General features: G+C 31.5%; 1 protein-coding gene across 2 annotated transcripts; it reads left to right on the top strand.

Moving 5' to 3' along the window:
- The first annotated feature begins 1,135 nt into the window (after positions 1 to 1,135).
- LOC143048227 (uncharacterized) lies at positions 1,136 to 17,004 on the top strand. 2 transcript variants are annotated; one of them, XM_076221778.1, is made up of 10 exons: positions 1,136 to 1,207; positions 4,968 to 5,033; positions 6,606 to 8,663; positions 9,256 to 9,399; positions 10,119 to 10,220; positions 11,171 to 11,335; positions 11,988 to 12,103; positions 14,081 to 14,291; positions 15,411 to 15,683; positions 16,508 to 17,004. In XM_076221778.1, exons 2-10 carry the CDS (start codon positions 4,979 to 4,981, stop codon positions 16,915 to 16,917), a joined length of 3,534 nt encoding a protein of 1,177 aa, XP_076077893.1. In that variant the 5' UTR covers positions 1,136 to 1,207; positions 4,968 to 4,978; the 3' UTR covers positions 16,918 to 17,004. The 2 variants fall into 2 exon arrangements, with proteins under 2 accessions (XP_076077893.1, XP_076077892.1); XM_076221777.1 differs by having other exon boundaries at positions 4,968 to 5,042.
- Positions 17,005 to 18,481: the final 1,477 nt, after the last annotated feature.

Genomic DNA, 18,481 nt, shown 5'->3' with positions numbered 1-18,481 from the left:
TCTACACATTGATATCGTAAAATATCAGCCGCGAGCCACAATGTGAACCTTTTTGGCGAGAGAGCGCAGCGAACGAGCTTAAAAGTTTCACATCGTTCTATTAATGGTCTTTTTTTCTCTCCCTAGGACCGTTTTACGCTTGACGAAAGCAAGCTTGATAACGTCTCCTCTCGCATTGTGACGTCGCTGATAACTTCTCCTCTCACATTGTGACGTCGCTGACAATGCCTGGTCTCGTTTTGAAGTCTTGATACGAATCAAATCAAATCAAATATATTTTATTGTCAATTAAAGACGCCCATTACAGGCAGAATAATCACAAGTTAAATTTGGTACAATGATTACAAATTAAAATGATTACAATTATTTGGGTACAATTAAATCAATGATTACAACGAAGAGAAAAGAAAGACACACTAATGTATATTTATAAAATGTATCATGTTTCAATTGATACGAGAATTACTGAGCGACAGAGCAGGGTGATATAGGCGTATGGAAGGACGATAAAATGTGAAATGCCTTCCATAATGGAAATATAGCCATTCCATCGCATAATCACAACAGTCAGTCTACAACAAGATCTACCCATACAAAATCCTACAGACACATTCAATCAGTGTTATAAAGACAGCTATAATTTTTTTTTTTCAAACCATCAGAGACTCCAGAAATTACTAAAACACTTTCTGAAGTACTGCAGAAACCTTCAAGGGTGCACTCACTCACGATGTGCTCCTTGCATATGATACCCGGCCACATCTGAAATAAATCTTTTTTTTTTATCTTAAAAAAAAAACAAACTTAATTGTACAAACTAAAAATAAAGAAAATTTGCAAAGAAAAAATAATATGAAAATTCGTAATTTTATGACCAAACAAAAGGTATTGAAAACAACATTGATCAAGAATTTTTTGTGAATCTATGTTTTGATAAAAAAAAATCCATATCAACTTATTTAAAACTGGTCTACCGGCCGGAAAGTAAACATCAGCATGTTGACGGTTTTCTGTAACAAAAGTAGAACAAAGTTTCCAGTGGAACTTCTGTAATGTGTAACAAATATACGTTGACACAAGCACGGAAATAATTGATGTTCGTCCAGAATTGTAGTAATATTATATGCTTCTATTCATTTCCGGTTCATGTAATGCCAAAACAATGAATTTTGAAATACACTTTTTAAGCATTTTTAAGAACCTTTGAGTATGCATTGACTCCATACTTATCAGTTATTATCCAAGCAAAATACTAAAAACATAAATGCATTACAAATTGATAAAACATGGCCTAGTAAATACACTGTATTATACACTACAATCACTCAATCACCATGAACCATGTTCATCATAACAAACGAACAAATATGGCTGTATTTACATGCCAAAAACTACTCTGAGTACAGAAAGTAATTCAGGTGTTTGTTTATTTTTACACCTTCTGCAGAAATGAAAAAAAATGCCATTCAAAAACCAAGAAAGATTTAATCTTTCCTAAACACAAAATGCATTTAACTTTTATATATCTAGTGTATGCTAGGCCTTAAACAGGTTGGGAACAAACCCCCTGTATGGTGATTATACCTCTATAATCCTTCTTTAGAGGGATAAAATTATCCCTCTATAGAAGGGTATTTTTGTTTGCACTGGATTTAAAGCAAATTAGGGCAGAATGGCATTTTCTAGTTATATTGGCTATAATCTCTAGCATTATATGCATCAACATATGCACTTTACTAAAAATTGGGATAACCAGTTTTCTGCTAAAGTGACAAAACTTGCAATCTATTGTAAACCTATCTGAACACCTGATCAACAACAAAAGGAATAGTTGACCTTTAAATTTCATGTTAAATCTAACAATAGAAATTCTGTTCAGTGAGGCATAAGGCTGTGTCTGCTTTTTTCTTTGTTTTGCGTCAACTGATTCTGAGAAAACCTACCAGACAGCAAGGAAAAAAAACACACACAAAGAAAATAACACAAGAGTCTGCTTAAGTTCTGGACTGATTAACAGTGACTTTAGATCAATACTGTCATATCTAAGTGAAAGAGCAAACATGACAAACAGGAAATTTAGCAATGTACAAACTTGATATGACTATATTCTGAGAAATGGCCTTGGTATTTCAAACATTTCCCATTTATACTGAAGCCTTTGAGAAGAGACATGTTTTGATCTGAGATGTGTCATGTTGTATTAAAACCTATGTATAATCAATAATTCCCTGTATCAAATCAATAATGCTTTAAGCATGAATTATCTCCCATTTGCAGAGTTATCTTCCTATAATTGGAATACTTTATGTAAACTTTTTGGCAATATATTAATATTTTGTTCTGCATACTTTTTTTTCAAAAAATAAACTAATGAAATAATGATTATGTTTTATATCTTAATATCTTGTGGAATTAAAAATGTACATACTAATTTATCCTATCTTATCAGACAGTAGATATCATTTAAAGAAATTTATTAGAAATATTTGCAAAAACAACTATTTTTCATTTAAAAAAGTATAAAAATTTATTTCAAGGTAACTCTTGCTTCAAGCAAGTAAGGAACGCCTACTGTAAGACCTGTACCAAGGAAGAACCATTGCAGTGAAATTGGTTGATCTTTTCAATATCAAATTTAGTGAATCTTAATATTAAATAAAAGCTCTGATACATTCAAATGTTTTATTAATTGTATTCATTTCAATTTTTCCCCGTTAGAGCTAGATGAAACATAACATTTTATCAGAGTTTTATCCCCTATGGTGATAGGTTCAATGAATCTTGTATTTAACGTGTCTCTTATGCTGGCTACGTAAAGGCTCTCTAGGATCTGAGAAAAAGTTTCTGTGCCGGCGAGCGGAAAGGCATATGGAGCCAGAACGATCCTTTTATCTTTGAAAAGTGAAACACAAATGATCTCGCTCGCCGGCACATTTATACTGATTTCTGCTGTCACATGTATCGAAGTCAAGAGCGCTTAAACGCTTTAAATAAGGAGCGTACTTGTTATTTAAAGCGCAAAATAGATTTGAGTATAAGAATACACAAAAACACGGCTGGAAAAACCCGGAAAATACGGATTTTCTACTGACGAACAAAAAAAAGTTTGTGTTTGTTTTTGACACAAATTGGCCGAAAACCTACCCGCACGCGGACGCAAAACAAATAAAAAAACAACTATGGCCTAAGTGAGTAGAATTTACCTGATCATCACAGCTTTCAATCATGGTGAACAATAGATTTTATATTTAGTCAGATAAGCATCAAACTGGGCATTTGCATATTAAATTCAGTACATCAATTGGTGCATCTGTTCTAGGTTACTGCCATAATAAGTAGAGAATGCCATTCTGCCCTATATTGATTTAAATCCAGTCTAAACAAAAATATCCTTCTATAGAGGGATAATTTTACCCCTCTATAGAAGGATTATCCCTCTATACAGGTATAATTACCATATAGAGGGTTTGTTCCCAACCTGATGGACCATGATCCATGTATACATTATAATTAATCATAAGAACAGCAACACCAACAAAAACAAAACAAACAACCATAAGATTGCAAATATTTGGGTACCACGGTTTCCCGAGGTTACGTAATGAACAAATAAATATCCCAAGGGCAAATTTATTTGTGCCAAAAACATGATTTTACATGGTGCTATACTGCTTTAACTTGTAGAATTAAAAGGTCTGAGACAATTCATTTGTAATTGCTCCATATTAATACCAGAAATCGATTGGTATGCAAAATTTTAAAGTTGTCTACCTTTTGAATAATTACATCCACCATATTGTTTTCAACAAGTAATTTGCATATAATTATTATTATTATTGCATAGCTTTTATATAGCGCCTATCTAATAACATAATACTCTAAGCGCTTAACATATAAAATTGAAGGAAAATATATATCACAATGCATACAATAATAGCAATTATATATATATATATATGAACATAAGAATAAATCTGAAATTAAATAGAATAATGATGTAAATTAAGAGCATTTAAAGGGGAAATATATATCACAATGAATACCATAAAAACATATTAAAAATAACAGTCAATCAAAAATTAAATAAAATAATGATGAAAATTATAAGTAATTACATTCCCTGCGTTATAAACACAAGTAAAATCTATAAAAATTTGCATTAAAGGATTTATTCACTTGGCTAAGAGAAAATATAAGGTAGAAATTTAACCAGTAAAACACAGAGAAAAAATAAATAAAACTGTCTCTTAAATAAAATCTTTAAAACTAAAAATTTAAATAAAATAAAAATAAAAAGGTCCTATCACTTAAACTTTTATAATAAACAAATATCACAGGTCTTACACGTCACAGTACGCCAGTCTAAAAATATGTGTCTTCAAACCTTTTTTAAAATGAGGAAGCGATTGTTCTTTCCGTAAATGAATTGGTAGGTCATTCCACAATGTAGCTCCAGCTCAGGCGAATCGTCTTTCGCCGTATGTTTTATATAACTTACAAGATATGCTAATACATGTAGTTTTCCTGAAGTTAAATTGCACTTTTATTGAGTAACCATGACTAATATCTTAAAATTATATTCTTGAATATTATTTTAAGTAGTATAACACTTTGTTTTCGAGACAAATCAATTTGTCCTTTGGATATAAATTAGTTCTTGTAATCCTTGGGAAATTGTGGTACCGCAAATAATCCCAGTCTTAGATTTGTACGCCTTTTCGACTCAGTTGGATAATTGTTTAATTGTCAAACTGTTTAACATAACACATCTCCTTATTTTTATAAGCTATATATATACATGTACATGTTCAAGCTAAGGATATTTGCATAATAACCATATTTCCCTTATTTAATTTATGGACATCATGAAATTAATCAGAGATTTAATATTCAATGTGATAATACATGTAATAGAAGGTTGACTTTAAAATACTTAAATTACAATAAAATTTTATTTTCGATTACAGACACAGCTACTATGGGTCCACTGACTGGTAAAATAGATGAGAAGACAGAGAAACTAGAAGGAGTTGGTATGCATGGTATGTAACACACCTTATCTTAAAGTTTGTGGATCACTGAAATTCTAATGAAGTTATTGCAAAATTCAAAATTGCTATTTTTTCTATTACTTAAGGAATGACTGTAATGTTTTTTTTCTGTCTATGAAGAAATAATATCAAAAATGTGGTGCACATTAGATAATCTGCGTAGTGAGTTATTTTAAAGTGTGCAACACATTTTTTATGTTATTTTGAATAGACAGAAAAATATTAGTAATTCCTTATAATTAATACTAAATTCCATTCATGAAAAAACGTTGATGACAAAATTATGTCTATGAGCTGATAGACAAAACACTACCAGCCAATCAGAAGACGTGTTACATCCAAAATTAAATTATATTAAATTGCAATATATATTCTGTGTGCATCTTGTCAAGTCTCACTCAAGATTTCAAAATGGCAAAAATCATGTGTATCTGTCAATCCTGAAAAGTTAAAAATAATGTCATGAGCTATGAAAACTTATTTACAATAATTCAATTCACTTAAAATGTCAAATATATTATAGACATGATAGAGTGCAATTTTTTTCTAATTGTACACTGAATTGTAGTTCTTGGTTAAAATATAAGAATAAGAATACTTTATTAATCCAATTATGGACCCTTGCTGGTTTTAAATTTCATACAATGATTACAATGATTTGTGTTATAACAATGAAATAATAAATGAAATACATGACAATAGAACACTGAACAGTTATTGCATGCACATGGAAGAGAAAGTAATATGGGAGACAATCAATTTCTGTAAGGATTATTCCCCTTTAAACAGATATGGTATTTTGGGCTTCATAAAAATGAAATACAGCCCCAAAATATATAAACAATGATATTAATCAGAGTCCTTATATGATTGAATGGTTAATTTGAAAAGAAAAGTTATATTGGGTTGATGTCTAAAATTCAAAACAATGAAGCAGTGTATCCATAAGATACATCTTTAACTTGAAAATTATAAAGTGCATTAACAGAATGAACTGAAACATGTTATACTGTATAGCGAGTTATTTTGCGGTGTGTAAATTTTCGCTTATTTTCGCAGATAGAACAATATCGCTAAAATAAATTCAGCCAATTTAAAAGTGCACATGCAATGGTATTGATAAAAGTTTTTAACCCGCCAAAATAATAACCGCCAAAATATTTCGTATTCATAATTCAATGAAATAACGAAAAATTTACACCCGTGAAAATAACCCGCTATACAGTACTACACATCTACTCACACAGTTTTTCTACCAAAAAAAACAGTCTTGTGTTGGAAAAGAAAATCCAATGGAACGAAAGCACCATGTCATTAAAAAAAAGCAGTATAGCTATGCTTGAATGGTTACATAGGAGGACATGATCTGTTTATTATAATCTGTATAGGTACATGTAGATGTGATCAATCACCATTCAGTCACTGAGACTAAAGTTATTATGATATGAATTCTTATTATTCACAGTCAACACTCTAATCTTCCTTTGAAATACCACTATCAGTAGTATAAAAATCAGTGACTGGTTTTCAATTTAATGATATTACTTTTTTCAGGTACACTACCACCTATATTACCACTGATTCAACAAAGTGGATTACAAGCTCTGTCACAGGTTCTGGCATCCATACCAACTGATAATCCATTGTACACATCCCAGCTATCAGAACAAGTACAGTCTGTCACTTATAGTCAACAGCCTCTATCTCCCCAGATACCTGACAGTCAACAGTTACAGGCACAACTTTTAGCTACATTACACCAACAAAACCACAGCCAGAATCTCAATTGGAATGAAAGTATTGAATATTTACTACCTCAAGACAAGGAGTGTTCAGATAAGATGCAAGCAGTTCAGGCAGTTTCTAAGTCTATACACAAAAAATTAGGACAAGATGGTTCTTTAGAAGATGAGAATGAATCTAGTACTAATGATATTCAGGAGATAGATGACAGTATTGGTAATACAGAAATTAGATGTTTGCCCATGACCTCTGTCAAGTCTAAATCCAGATCTGGAAAAAATAAACCGAGAACATCTAAGAAAAGTCAAAAGATCAAACAATTATTATCACATCAAGTTAAAATAAGACAGGATAAACACTCACTGGTAGCAATAGCACCAAAAGAAGTAGATCATATACCTGGCAATAGCACATCACCAGAAAGACAAAATTCTAGTACAAACTCATCATCAACTTTGCCTAAAAATACATTAGGTGTTCAAAACAGTACTTCAGTATGTCAAACTTTAGCATCATCAAACAAACCTTCTCAACTATTTGCATCTAATTTAATGAGAAAAGTTCTTCTTCAAGACATGATGTCTAATACCCATACAGAAATGAGCAGTCCAATGACGGGGGTGTCTGTAACTAACCTGATTCAACAAGTAATACCATCAGCATCTGTATCTAGCTTACAGTCAGACCCAGTGACTAATCCTGCTCTGTCCAGAACTACACTGTCAACAACTGGTCTCAATACTGTAGGTCTTGCAGGGAACAGTCCTGCATTACCATCAGTTCAATCTCTCAATCAGTTCATGCCAATAGCTGGTTTTCAGTCTGCTCAATCTTTGCAAGGCCCACATGCTACCAATTTACAACCGACAGTTGCACATATGTCTGGTACCAATACATCAGTTCCAAGCATGAACAACTTTTCACTTCCATTTGGTAATGTGTTGCCTGGTTTGCCTTCAGTTCAAAATGGACTAACTTTGTCAAGTGCAACAGGGATACAGACCACACCAAATATCACTCAGCTGTCACCAAGTTCTTTGTCTGTTATCACTTCACTGATTGGTCAGCTTGTCAATTCTGAATCAACTCAACATGGGAAAGATACAGAATTATCTGTCACTAACAAACAGTCACATACCTTACATTCTTTACCTTTAATAGAAAATGAAATGACACTATCCACTGAAGGAGATAACTCTGAAAAAGCCCATCACACTGACGATAGTAACAGCAGAACAAATCAGCAGATACCTGTGGCTGGTTCACAGCAAAATGATATGTCTGCCTTTGAACCAACTACAATATTACAACAGGAAAAGCAACCAGGACAGCCAGGATCTATATTAATTAAATCTACAAGTGGAGAAAATGTGACAGTTAATTATCAACACATTCAATCAGTTTTGAGTTCTTTAATATCTAGCTTACAAGGGCAATTGGATGCTACTAGAAAACTGTATTCACCAATTATGAGTACATCTGTGCAAAATGGTTCTAGTCATGCTCAAATTGGATCTGGTCTCAACCAACCAATACTGGATATAACTGGTTCTAATCAATTACCTGATATCCCATACTCCTTTGTACCACTTCCTATTAATCCAATTCAACCAGATCATCAAAATAATAATACAGTTGATCAAAACATCTTATCTTGCAATTCAGCTGTAGAAATTGCTCAAAACTTAACATGTGAAACTAGAACCTGTCATCAGACGACTCCAAATCAAACTATCAGGAATAGCATAGATGTTGATGGTCACTTGATAAATGAGTCAGACATGACTGGAGGAAACCAGATAGAAGGGGACCAGATAGGACATGTTGGAGATAGATTGGTAGATGAATCATTTTTGTCTGAACAGTCTGGTATGTTTAAAGCATCTCCATATTTTATGAATTTATGAATTTATGAAAGTACAGAAAAAAATAAAATATTTTAGTTTTGTTTCAAAGTTTATATTTATACCTTAAAATACAAGATTTAATGATATACTGGCATGACTGGCAATATTTATGAAATTATCATATTTTGCAATAACTCTATTAATTTAAAAAGATTTATTTGGAAAAAAAATATTTAAAGAAGTTGTTTTAAATAGAAAAAAAACCCATGTTGTGATAAAAAAGAATAGAGTTTTGACAAAAACAAGAAAGTAGAAAATTTGGACAATTAACAGTAATTCATGCGTATTATTGAAATTAATGAAATTATAACCTATCCATGGAAATATTGAAAACTTATTATTAAACAATTTTAAACATACTCATCCACATTGTGCCATTACCATGATTACTTCTAAGTTTCTGTTTACAAAATATATTGCACCTTGGCTTTTGTTATTTGTCAAGATTGATATTCACTTGGTTTTTTCCATGCATCTTTAACACTGTTGATAATATCACTTTAAATACTCTTATTAAAATCAAATTATACATATGAATGTCTTTGACTTTTCAGAAGCCCTTTATGAGGAGCAACATTTCTTGTACAACAAAAGCATTGACTTTCTGAATTCAAGAGGTCATAGTTCATCTGTAACTATAAATAACATTGAGGAAGGTTTGGTGAACCATGATACAATGCACCTTACAGATGATTCAGGTAATTTTGTAATTTAATTCTTATTTATTTTGTTTCTATATAAAACTTTAAATAAGAGATGTGATATGATTGCCGATGAGACAAATCTCAATAGAGACCAAATATATTTGAACTATATGTCACATTGCAGCCTTCAAAAATGAGCAAAACACATCCGTGTAGTGAGCTGAAAAAGGTCCAGAGAGACTAATATAAAACAATTCAAACAGGAAAACTAAGGGCCTGATTTATGCACAAAACAGACGAAAATAAATGATGTACAGTAACAAAAGACGACCACTTCAATACAGGCTTCTGACTTAGGACAGGTACATCAAGAATGTGACAAGGTTAATCATGTTTGCTGGCTCAATACCCCTTGCTCTTATGTGGGACAGGATGTTACAGTAAAACATAAGAAGCTATAAAATCAGTTAAAATAGTTTATACATTTAATTATATTTCTACCTAAAGGTACATGTTTTTTTTTTATAAAAAGATATTTCCCTTCCTTGAGTTGCATAGATTTCATATATATAATAAAAAATATGTAGAAAAGAAATTAAGAAATTAAGAAACTTGCAGGAATGCCCTTGTTTTGGACATGTTCTGATTGGAGTAGATGTAATTTCCATGAACACTGAGACAAAATGATTTAATTCAAGAGGATAGAAGCTGAATTTCCAAACTGGTCCATTTTAAGCATGAAGAGTGCTCAAATTGGTGCTTTTTTATTGCAGGTTGCCAAGATATAACAGAATCAAACACTTTAAAGGCACAAATGTTGCTAACACAAGACCAAGAGGAAGATTTCACTGATGTCCCAAATATGTTTAAACAGTGTAAGTGTTTTAAAGATTTTTAGCAATATTTAGTTGCAGCATCAATATGAAAATTCCTGATTCTGTCTTGGCTGTGTATATATCAATCCTTCCTTAATCAGTTTCTGTATTTAAAATTATTTAAGAGACATATTGTTAAAAATGTACCATCAATTTTGTTCAAGTCAACCAAAAACCGTCAAAAAATGGAATTTGAGTACTTCTAAGTGCTATCAGGTTTAAAAGACCACTCTATAGAACAAGCTACAGAAGGTTTGATTGCTCCAAATTTAAAGTTTAGAAGTGGATAACCAATAGCCTTACATTAGAACATAGCAAAAAATGAAGAAACACATTTATGTAACACTATCATGCAGTGCTCTCCTCAGATATTTCATATGGCATCCTGGTAAAAAATGAAATTTGAACTACATTGTACCATCTTGTTTCTAAAAATTAAATCATCACATCCATAACACAATCTATAAGAAAATCAATTTAGATAGCATCACATTACCATGATGCTAAAAGGTCCTGACTTTACATGTTGATTAGTAGTATGTAGGGAAGAAAGACCTTTTTTATGTCAGGATTATATTGGGTCATTATTGTTGTGAGAATTAAGGATTTACACTTATTAGAACTTGGGAATTAATGGTTAATTTATTTGAATCTGGGAAAGTTTTTTTTTTTGAAATTCAGGATTCAGCATTTATATTTTAGTGAATTCTGGATGACACATCTCCCCTCCTACTCAGGTATCTCCCCCTCTCTCATGCTCAGGTTTTACCAAGTTTACAAAGGACAAAAATAAGGAAGATTTTGATTAACATTATATAAGTTAATAACTATTTATTTCCTTTTTGTGCTTTTCTAAAAATAAAATGTTTGATATTCAATAAATACATGTGTAATTCTGTTTAATTATTTTTTGTTTGTTTAATTATTGATTATCAAAATTGTCACTTCAGATTGCCTATCCTGTAAAGCAGCCATGTTGAATGAAGATTGTCAATTTCATAAAATTGGCTACAATCATATAAAAGATACTCCAATTTTGTCTAAAGCAAGAACATCAATACCAAGTTGTCTGACCCTGCAGCCAACATCAACATTTGGATATAATGTTTATTTGGGTTTGTAAACCAATAGATATTAGATACTCTGATAGTATTACATTAAGATTATAGAAATAAGAAAGTTTTAAACAACTAAAATGTAATTGAAAAAAAAAAATATCTTATTGTTGAGTATGATCTTTGTTTTGATTGTATTGTATCTTTGAAATGAAATTTAGAGAATGGAAATAGGGGATGTGATAAAAAAGGGACAACAATCCGACCAAAGAGCAGAAAACAGCTGAAGGCCACCTTGGGTTGTATATAAATGAGAAGATAAGTTATGATTGCCAATTAATGAGACAACTATGGACCAGAGATCAAATAATGTAGCTATAACTTTTTTAAAGTAACACTTTATATACTTTGATCAGGAAACCACATTCATCTCTAAAAAAGTCTTTTCACAAACTATTTTTTTTAAGGTTTTGTTCACAACTGTAGAAAAAAGTAGTTCAAATATAGAAATAAGGTGTACAGTTTCCAGTTAGATAAAAGTATTAGTTTTTTTTTTGTTTTTTTTTTTAAAAGTTTTTTACGTTTCAAAATAAGTTAAAAACAAATAATGTTGGTGTTCAAGTGAGAAATCTGAATATGGAACTTTCAAATATTGTCTTGTTTGCATTATGAGTCATAGTGTACATAGTGTAATGTTTGTTTTTGATTTTAGGAGTGTGGACTAAAGAAAATATCCCAGCTCACACAAAGTTTGGTCCATTGGCGGGTAAAATTGAAAGTGAATGTGAAAGAAATTCAGAAACTGTTCAATGTTTTCCTGCTTGGAAGGTTTGTTTTTGTTGACAGCTTTGTCAAATAGTATAAAAAAATCATTTATGTTTGTTTTCAGATAAAAAAAAAAAAACTGTAGATAACACATACATTCAAATACATGTATTTGTAATACTCAAACTCCAAATTAACAAATTATTGTTTTATAAAGGGTGTGCATTACAGTTGAGATCTTTCATTATTTTGTTCCTTATAATTTTGAAACTAAGTATATGTTGATATACTCTCTTCTATACTATTAAACGAGAAGACCTCATTTTGTGTGTCGCTTCTCTTCTTTTCACAATAAATTAATCAACACACCTCTGTGTCCTATAGGTACAGTAAATAGTCGCATTTGTCATCCATTGATATGATTATTCAGATTAAGTTATTTTGGGAGAAAAAGGAGAAAAAAGGCATCCGGATATTGTCCCGTCATTGGACAAAATTTTAAGTCAGATTAGACTTCCGGTTTGCGTTTTTCTGTATACTTTGAACATACATATACAAAGAATAAAGTGTATTTTCAGAATTCTATCTGCTATCATTTTCAAGTTTACTATCCACGGCGGTCACAGAATTTATTAAATAGAGAGGGTCTGTATTCTATATCAATGACCACCATGGATCGATTAGTAAACTTAGAATTGAAAGTAAATACACTATATTTATATAGTAATGAATGTTCATAATATACAGTTAAGCGCTAAAAATATTCATGTGAATTTTTGATACCTTTTCTGAAATTCTCCAGTCATTAAATCTTTTACAAAATTCATTGATTACAAAAAAAAAGAAGATGTGGTATGATTGCCATGTTGAGACAACTCTCCACAAGAGACCAATATGACACAGAAATTAACAACTATAGGTCACTGTACGACCTTCAACAACGAGCAAAGCCCATACTGCATACTGAGCTTTAAAAGGCCCCGAACTGACAATGTAAAACAATTCAAACTAGAAAACTAGCGGCCTTATTTATTTACAAAAAATGAACGAAAAAACAAATATGTAACACATAAACAAACGACAACCTCTGAATTACAGGCTCCTTACTTAAATGTTCATAACATACTAAATGTATGTTCATGTTGAAATTGATAGAAAACCGAAAATTGGGAATTTTGGAAATGAAGGAGGAGGGATAAAAAAAAACATTTTCCTGTCCCCAATAACCTATGACTTATGATACTTTTGCTGAAATTCTCCAGTCATTCAACATGTTCAATTTTTATAAAATTCTTCCAACAACACTTTACATATTTTAAACTACGCTCTGAATGCCAGCGATTTCGCGGGTATGTTCTAGTATAATATATATAATAAGAGATATAGCCTTACTTTTTGAGATATTTTAGGACGCCTCCGGGTGCGAGAATTTCTCATTGCATTGAAGACCTGTTGGTGACCTTCTGCTGTTGTCTGCTCTATGGTCGAGTTGTTGTCTCTTTGGCACATTCCCCATTTCCATTCTCAATTTTATTTTAGTGTTATTTTCATATGTGTATGGTAAAAAGTTTTTTTCAATTGTGCTTCAACTTATGGATGTCTAGGCTTAGCAAATGGTTGTATATTTTATTTTCTAATATTACTTGGTTTGTTGCTGTATTATCTGAAATAGTGAATTGGTCTGACAGCGTTACAAGAATAAGTAAAACAATGAATTAGGTCATTAGTTAAAGAAGGAAGATATTTTTGACTGCCAATGAAAATGAGGAAAAAATTGTCACTTTCACCACATGGGGATGCAAATTCTGCTAGTCTTGCTATGTGATGAAGTGTTACTATATGTTTGAAATAAATTGAATGTTATAAAATATTTACATGAATGCATAATGAATCCATTTGCAATTGTTGATATCATAAATGTTAGAGATTATTTCAAGAACAGCAGCAGAAGGGAACAGTCATGTTTTTTATTTCTAACCTAAGTATGAATTTGAAATCCCAAATTTTAGATGTATACATTTTATATATTGTTTTCCTTAGATATTTTTGGAAACCCGATCTGAGATGATTGATGGAAGTGATGAGAATGAGTGTAACTGGATGATGTTTTTGAAGCCAGCACGATGTGAGAAAACCCAGAATCTCATAGCACATCAGTTAGGCAGACATATTTATTTTTTCACTACCAAGGAAGTGTTCTGTGGTCAGGAGCTACTGTATTGGTTTTCAAAAGAATATGCCACTTTGTCAGGTATGGTTAGCTGGTATTTCCTTCTTTCAAAATATTACACTGTGGTTTCATTAATATTCATTGGATACCAATTTTCATGGATTTAGTGGGTATAAAGAAACCACAAATTTAAATGTTAAATGAATTACAAATCTTATAAGGGAATGTATACTGACTTTGCTCAAATGGCCAAATTAAATTTCCACAAATATGGACAATTTTCTCAATCCACAAATTGTACCCACAAACAAATAAATGAATCCACAGTATATAAATTAATATTGTTATTTATTGGTGCAAAAAGTGAGTTACAAGACAAGACAAATACTTTATTAAATTCTCACTTTATCTACATACATGTACATATAAAACATAGACATATATGCATGTGAATGAAATTCTAATATGACGTTCTTCTTAAGCTTTGAGTACAAAGCCATGTTCTAATTCAAATAGAACATGGGCTGCACGTGATTGACGTCACAATTGAAATTGCAACGTCAGATAAATTTTGAACAACGCCAGAGATCAAAATGGACATTTTTGTTGGTGTTGCATGCTCGCTCGGAAATTAAATAAAACCATTCTAAAAGTAAGTTTAAATGTTTCTGTTCTTTTTTTATTGATAAACTGCTGATTTTCTATAGCATTTTTGGTTCATGAACTCAAAATGGCGACATTCCGAGCGTCTACTATAGGTCCACTTCGAAGTGAAAAAGTTCAAATATTCCTATTAGAATCGAAATAATTCTATCCTGCCATGCTCTATGCTCATTTTAACATGGGTAGGCATTATATTTGTAAACATTTAATACCTCACTAACGCTCGGTATTAAGATATTAACAAATATAATGCCTACCCATGTTAAAATGAGCATAGAGCATGGCAGGATAGAATTATTTCTTAATTGTTATATGATTGCAAACGTTTTGTGTTGTATAATGAACAATATATTTTCTTTGTTGTTGTTGCCCTAGCATCTAATATAAGGTAATTATGATGTGGCTCTATAAGATTTTCTTTATTGTGATAATTTGTAGCTATATCAGTTTCTTTACATATTTTTTTTTAATTGTATTTATACAGAATATAGTTTGATTTGCAAATAAATATTAATTGCATCCTTTTTTCAATTATAGGATATCCCTGCCAACCAGGTGAAGCTAGCCTGTCAGAGTGTCCAATTTGTGGTAAAGTGTTCATCGACAAGTCCACAAGAAAACTTCACATGAAGGAACATCCTCATTACCAGAAGTTTAAATGTCACATATGTGATCATCTATATTCTTCGTTGTCTTCATTAAAAAGACATACAATGTTACACATGGGAGTAAAGCCTCATATCTGTCATGTCTGTCACAAAACCTTCAATGATAGTAGTAACCTTAAAGTACATCTCAAAGTTCATACAGGTATGTATTACACAACAAATTTTACCTAATTGGGAATAGCTTAAATTGCTTGATGTAATTTTAGCATACTCTGAGGAAAAAAGTATTATTTTGAGATTAGTTACACATACCAATTTTTAGATACAGTGTCATTAATACCTAAAAGTGAGATTTTTTTTTACCTCAAAGGTTTGTTAAAATTTATACCAATATGAAAAAAGAAATTTAGGGCATATGTCAATGAGGCATAAAAATACATCTAGAGGTCAGTATAACTGTACCTTCGTCATATAAAAATAGCCTAAATAAATTGAGAATGGAAATTGTGAAAGTGTCAAAGAGAATACAACCCCAACAAATCAGAAAACAGACCAAGGCCATCAATGGGTCTTCAACACAGCAAGAAAATCCCTTAATCGGGTGCAGGCTACAGCTGGCATGTAAACAAAAATGTGTACTAGTTCAGTGAAAATGGATAAAGTCGATAAAAGTTGTGTATTTATTTAATTTATTTAATAGATTATCAAACACCTGCAGTCAACACAAATTTTCAAAGGTGCATATACATTCATGTTTGATTGAACAGAGGCAATATGTTTTCTTGCCATGTAATAGTCTGTCACAGTAATGGTCATATCAACTTGAAACTTTTAAAATACATGTATACACATTCATTATGAGGTGAACTTCAAAATTTTATACCAATTTTAATTACAGTTATAACCCTGATGACATCAAAGACCTACAACCAACACACAATTCTTCAAATTACAAAATAATATAAGGATTACCGGTATATATATGACAAAATAGTAAAAGCATGACATGATTATTTTATTTTTCAGGTATGAAGGTATTTACCTGTAACATATGTCAGAAAACATTCCGACAAAAGGCTCATCTAAAAACACATCTACTGATACATACTGGACAAAAGAATCTCAAATGTTATTTCTGTGATAAAACATTCGCACGTGAAGGGGACAGGAAACAACACGAATATCAGCACACGAAAGAAAAAACATTTAAATGTGAGGAGTGTGGTAAAGTTTTCTATAAACTACAGAATTATAAACGCCATTTGTTGATTCACACAGGAGTAAGAGACTTTGAATGTCAGTTTTGTATGAAAACTTTCGGACGTAAATTTCATCTACAGAGACATATGGAGAAGTGTCAAGCTAGGAATGAGATATTTGAAGAAAAGGATTTGATACTCAATAATGTTGATCTGAAGGGCATTTTGAATTCTTAATTGTGCAATATTTGTATACATTTTTTTCATTTGATATGATTGTCATTAAAAACATCTTTTAAAGAGAAGTTTATACAAAAATAAGAATAGCTGACTGTTTCCAATTTGTCTCCACTTGCCAATAATGACAAGAGTCACTTGATCTTATAGAATGTGATAAAGTTTGTTATTTGCGGCTGCAGACAATAAATTGTAAACCTTTGATAAGCAGGCTGATTTCATCAACAAATTAAAAAACTTTTCTGGGCATGCTCACATTCCACATGCCCCCACATTGACACTTGGCAAACAAAGTATCACCATATTCCTTAGTTCAAAAGACTCATAACTCCTTAAAAATTCAATTGATAAAAACCTTATGGATATACACAACTACATATTATATCCCCTTTAACTACAAAATTCATAAAATTCTGTTGAGTAGTTTTCAGAGGAGTTGTGAAGACAACAGTATTAAAAAAAAATTGAATAACAACTTGCTGACCATATGCACATCTACATAAAATTGAGAATGAATGGGGAATATGTCAAAGAGACAACAACCTGACCAAAGTGAAGACAACAACCAATGGCCACCAATTACTCTTTAACGCAGTGAGAAAATCCTGCATCCGGAGCCTGGAGGGTGGTCCTCAGCTGGCCCCTAAATATAAATGGATGTCACAGTATACTCCAAAAAAATATAAAAGAACTAAAATTAAAAAAACATACAAGAGTAACAAAGGCCAGGGGCTTCTGACTTGGGACAGAGGCAAAAATGTGGCAGGGTGAAACATGTTTTGTGAGATCTCAACCCTCCATTTATACCTCTAGCCAATGTAGAATAAAGAAACGCATAGCAATACCCACAGTAAAACTCAGTTTTAAAATAAGTCAGTCAGATGTCATAATAGTAACAAAAAAAACTAAGCAAAATAACAATGATACATAAACAGGCATTCTGTGTGTATTGCATGGCAATACATAGTCTCCTAACGGTTATAGATTCATTGTATTGGCACAAAATTCTAACTTGATCTATAACTTGTCATGGTTAAAACTATATCCAAGGACCATAACTCAGCACAAAATCATTAGAACAGAACAAAATTAGAACTAGATTTCACTTGTGATGATAAAACTGTATCACAATTTTCAAATCGATATCTTTAAACATGACAAAAATAAGTGGAGAAAACTGACAATGTGAGTGCTTTTTTAAGTCCAAAGACCATAACTTTGCAGTAAATCATCCGACTTGAACTAAATTCACACTTGAACTGTTACCTTTTCATGATTAAACTATATTGCAGAAAACTGATTGTTTCAGGGAATTTTTTAACTCGTAAAGACCATAACTCTACACAAAAGCTGGTAAGAGTATTTAAAAATATTTTTTTCAATTTTATAATTAGTCCTCAACAAAACTGTGAATGAATGCTATCAAAATTTAGCTATCCCTAAGAAACCATGTTTAGGATCTATACATATAGAATTGCAAAACTATTTAAAGTCAACAACTCAACATTCAACAAACTGGGGCACAATAATGCCAACTGTCTTAATGTAAATATACTTTTAGAAA

This window comes from Mytilus galloprovincialis, chromosome 10 (genome assembly GCF_965363235.1).
Source record: "Mytilus galloprovincialis chromosome 10, xbMytGall1.hap1.1, whole genome shotgun sequence".
Classification (NCBI taxonomy): Eukaryota; Metazoa; Mollusca; class Bivalvia; order Mytilida; family Mytilidae; genus Mytilus; species Mytilus galloprovincialis.
Note: the sequence above shows the minus strand (reverse complement) of the source record. Positions and strands in the feature narration are given on the sequence as shown.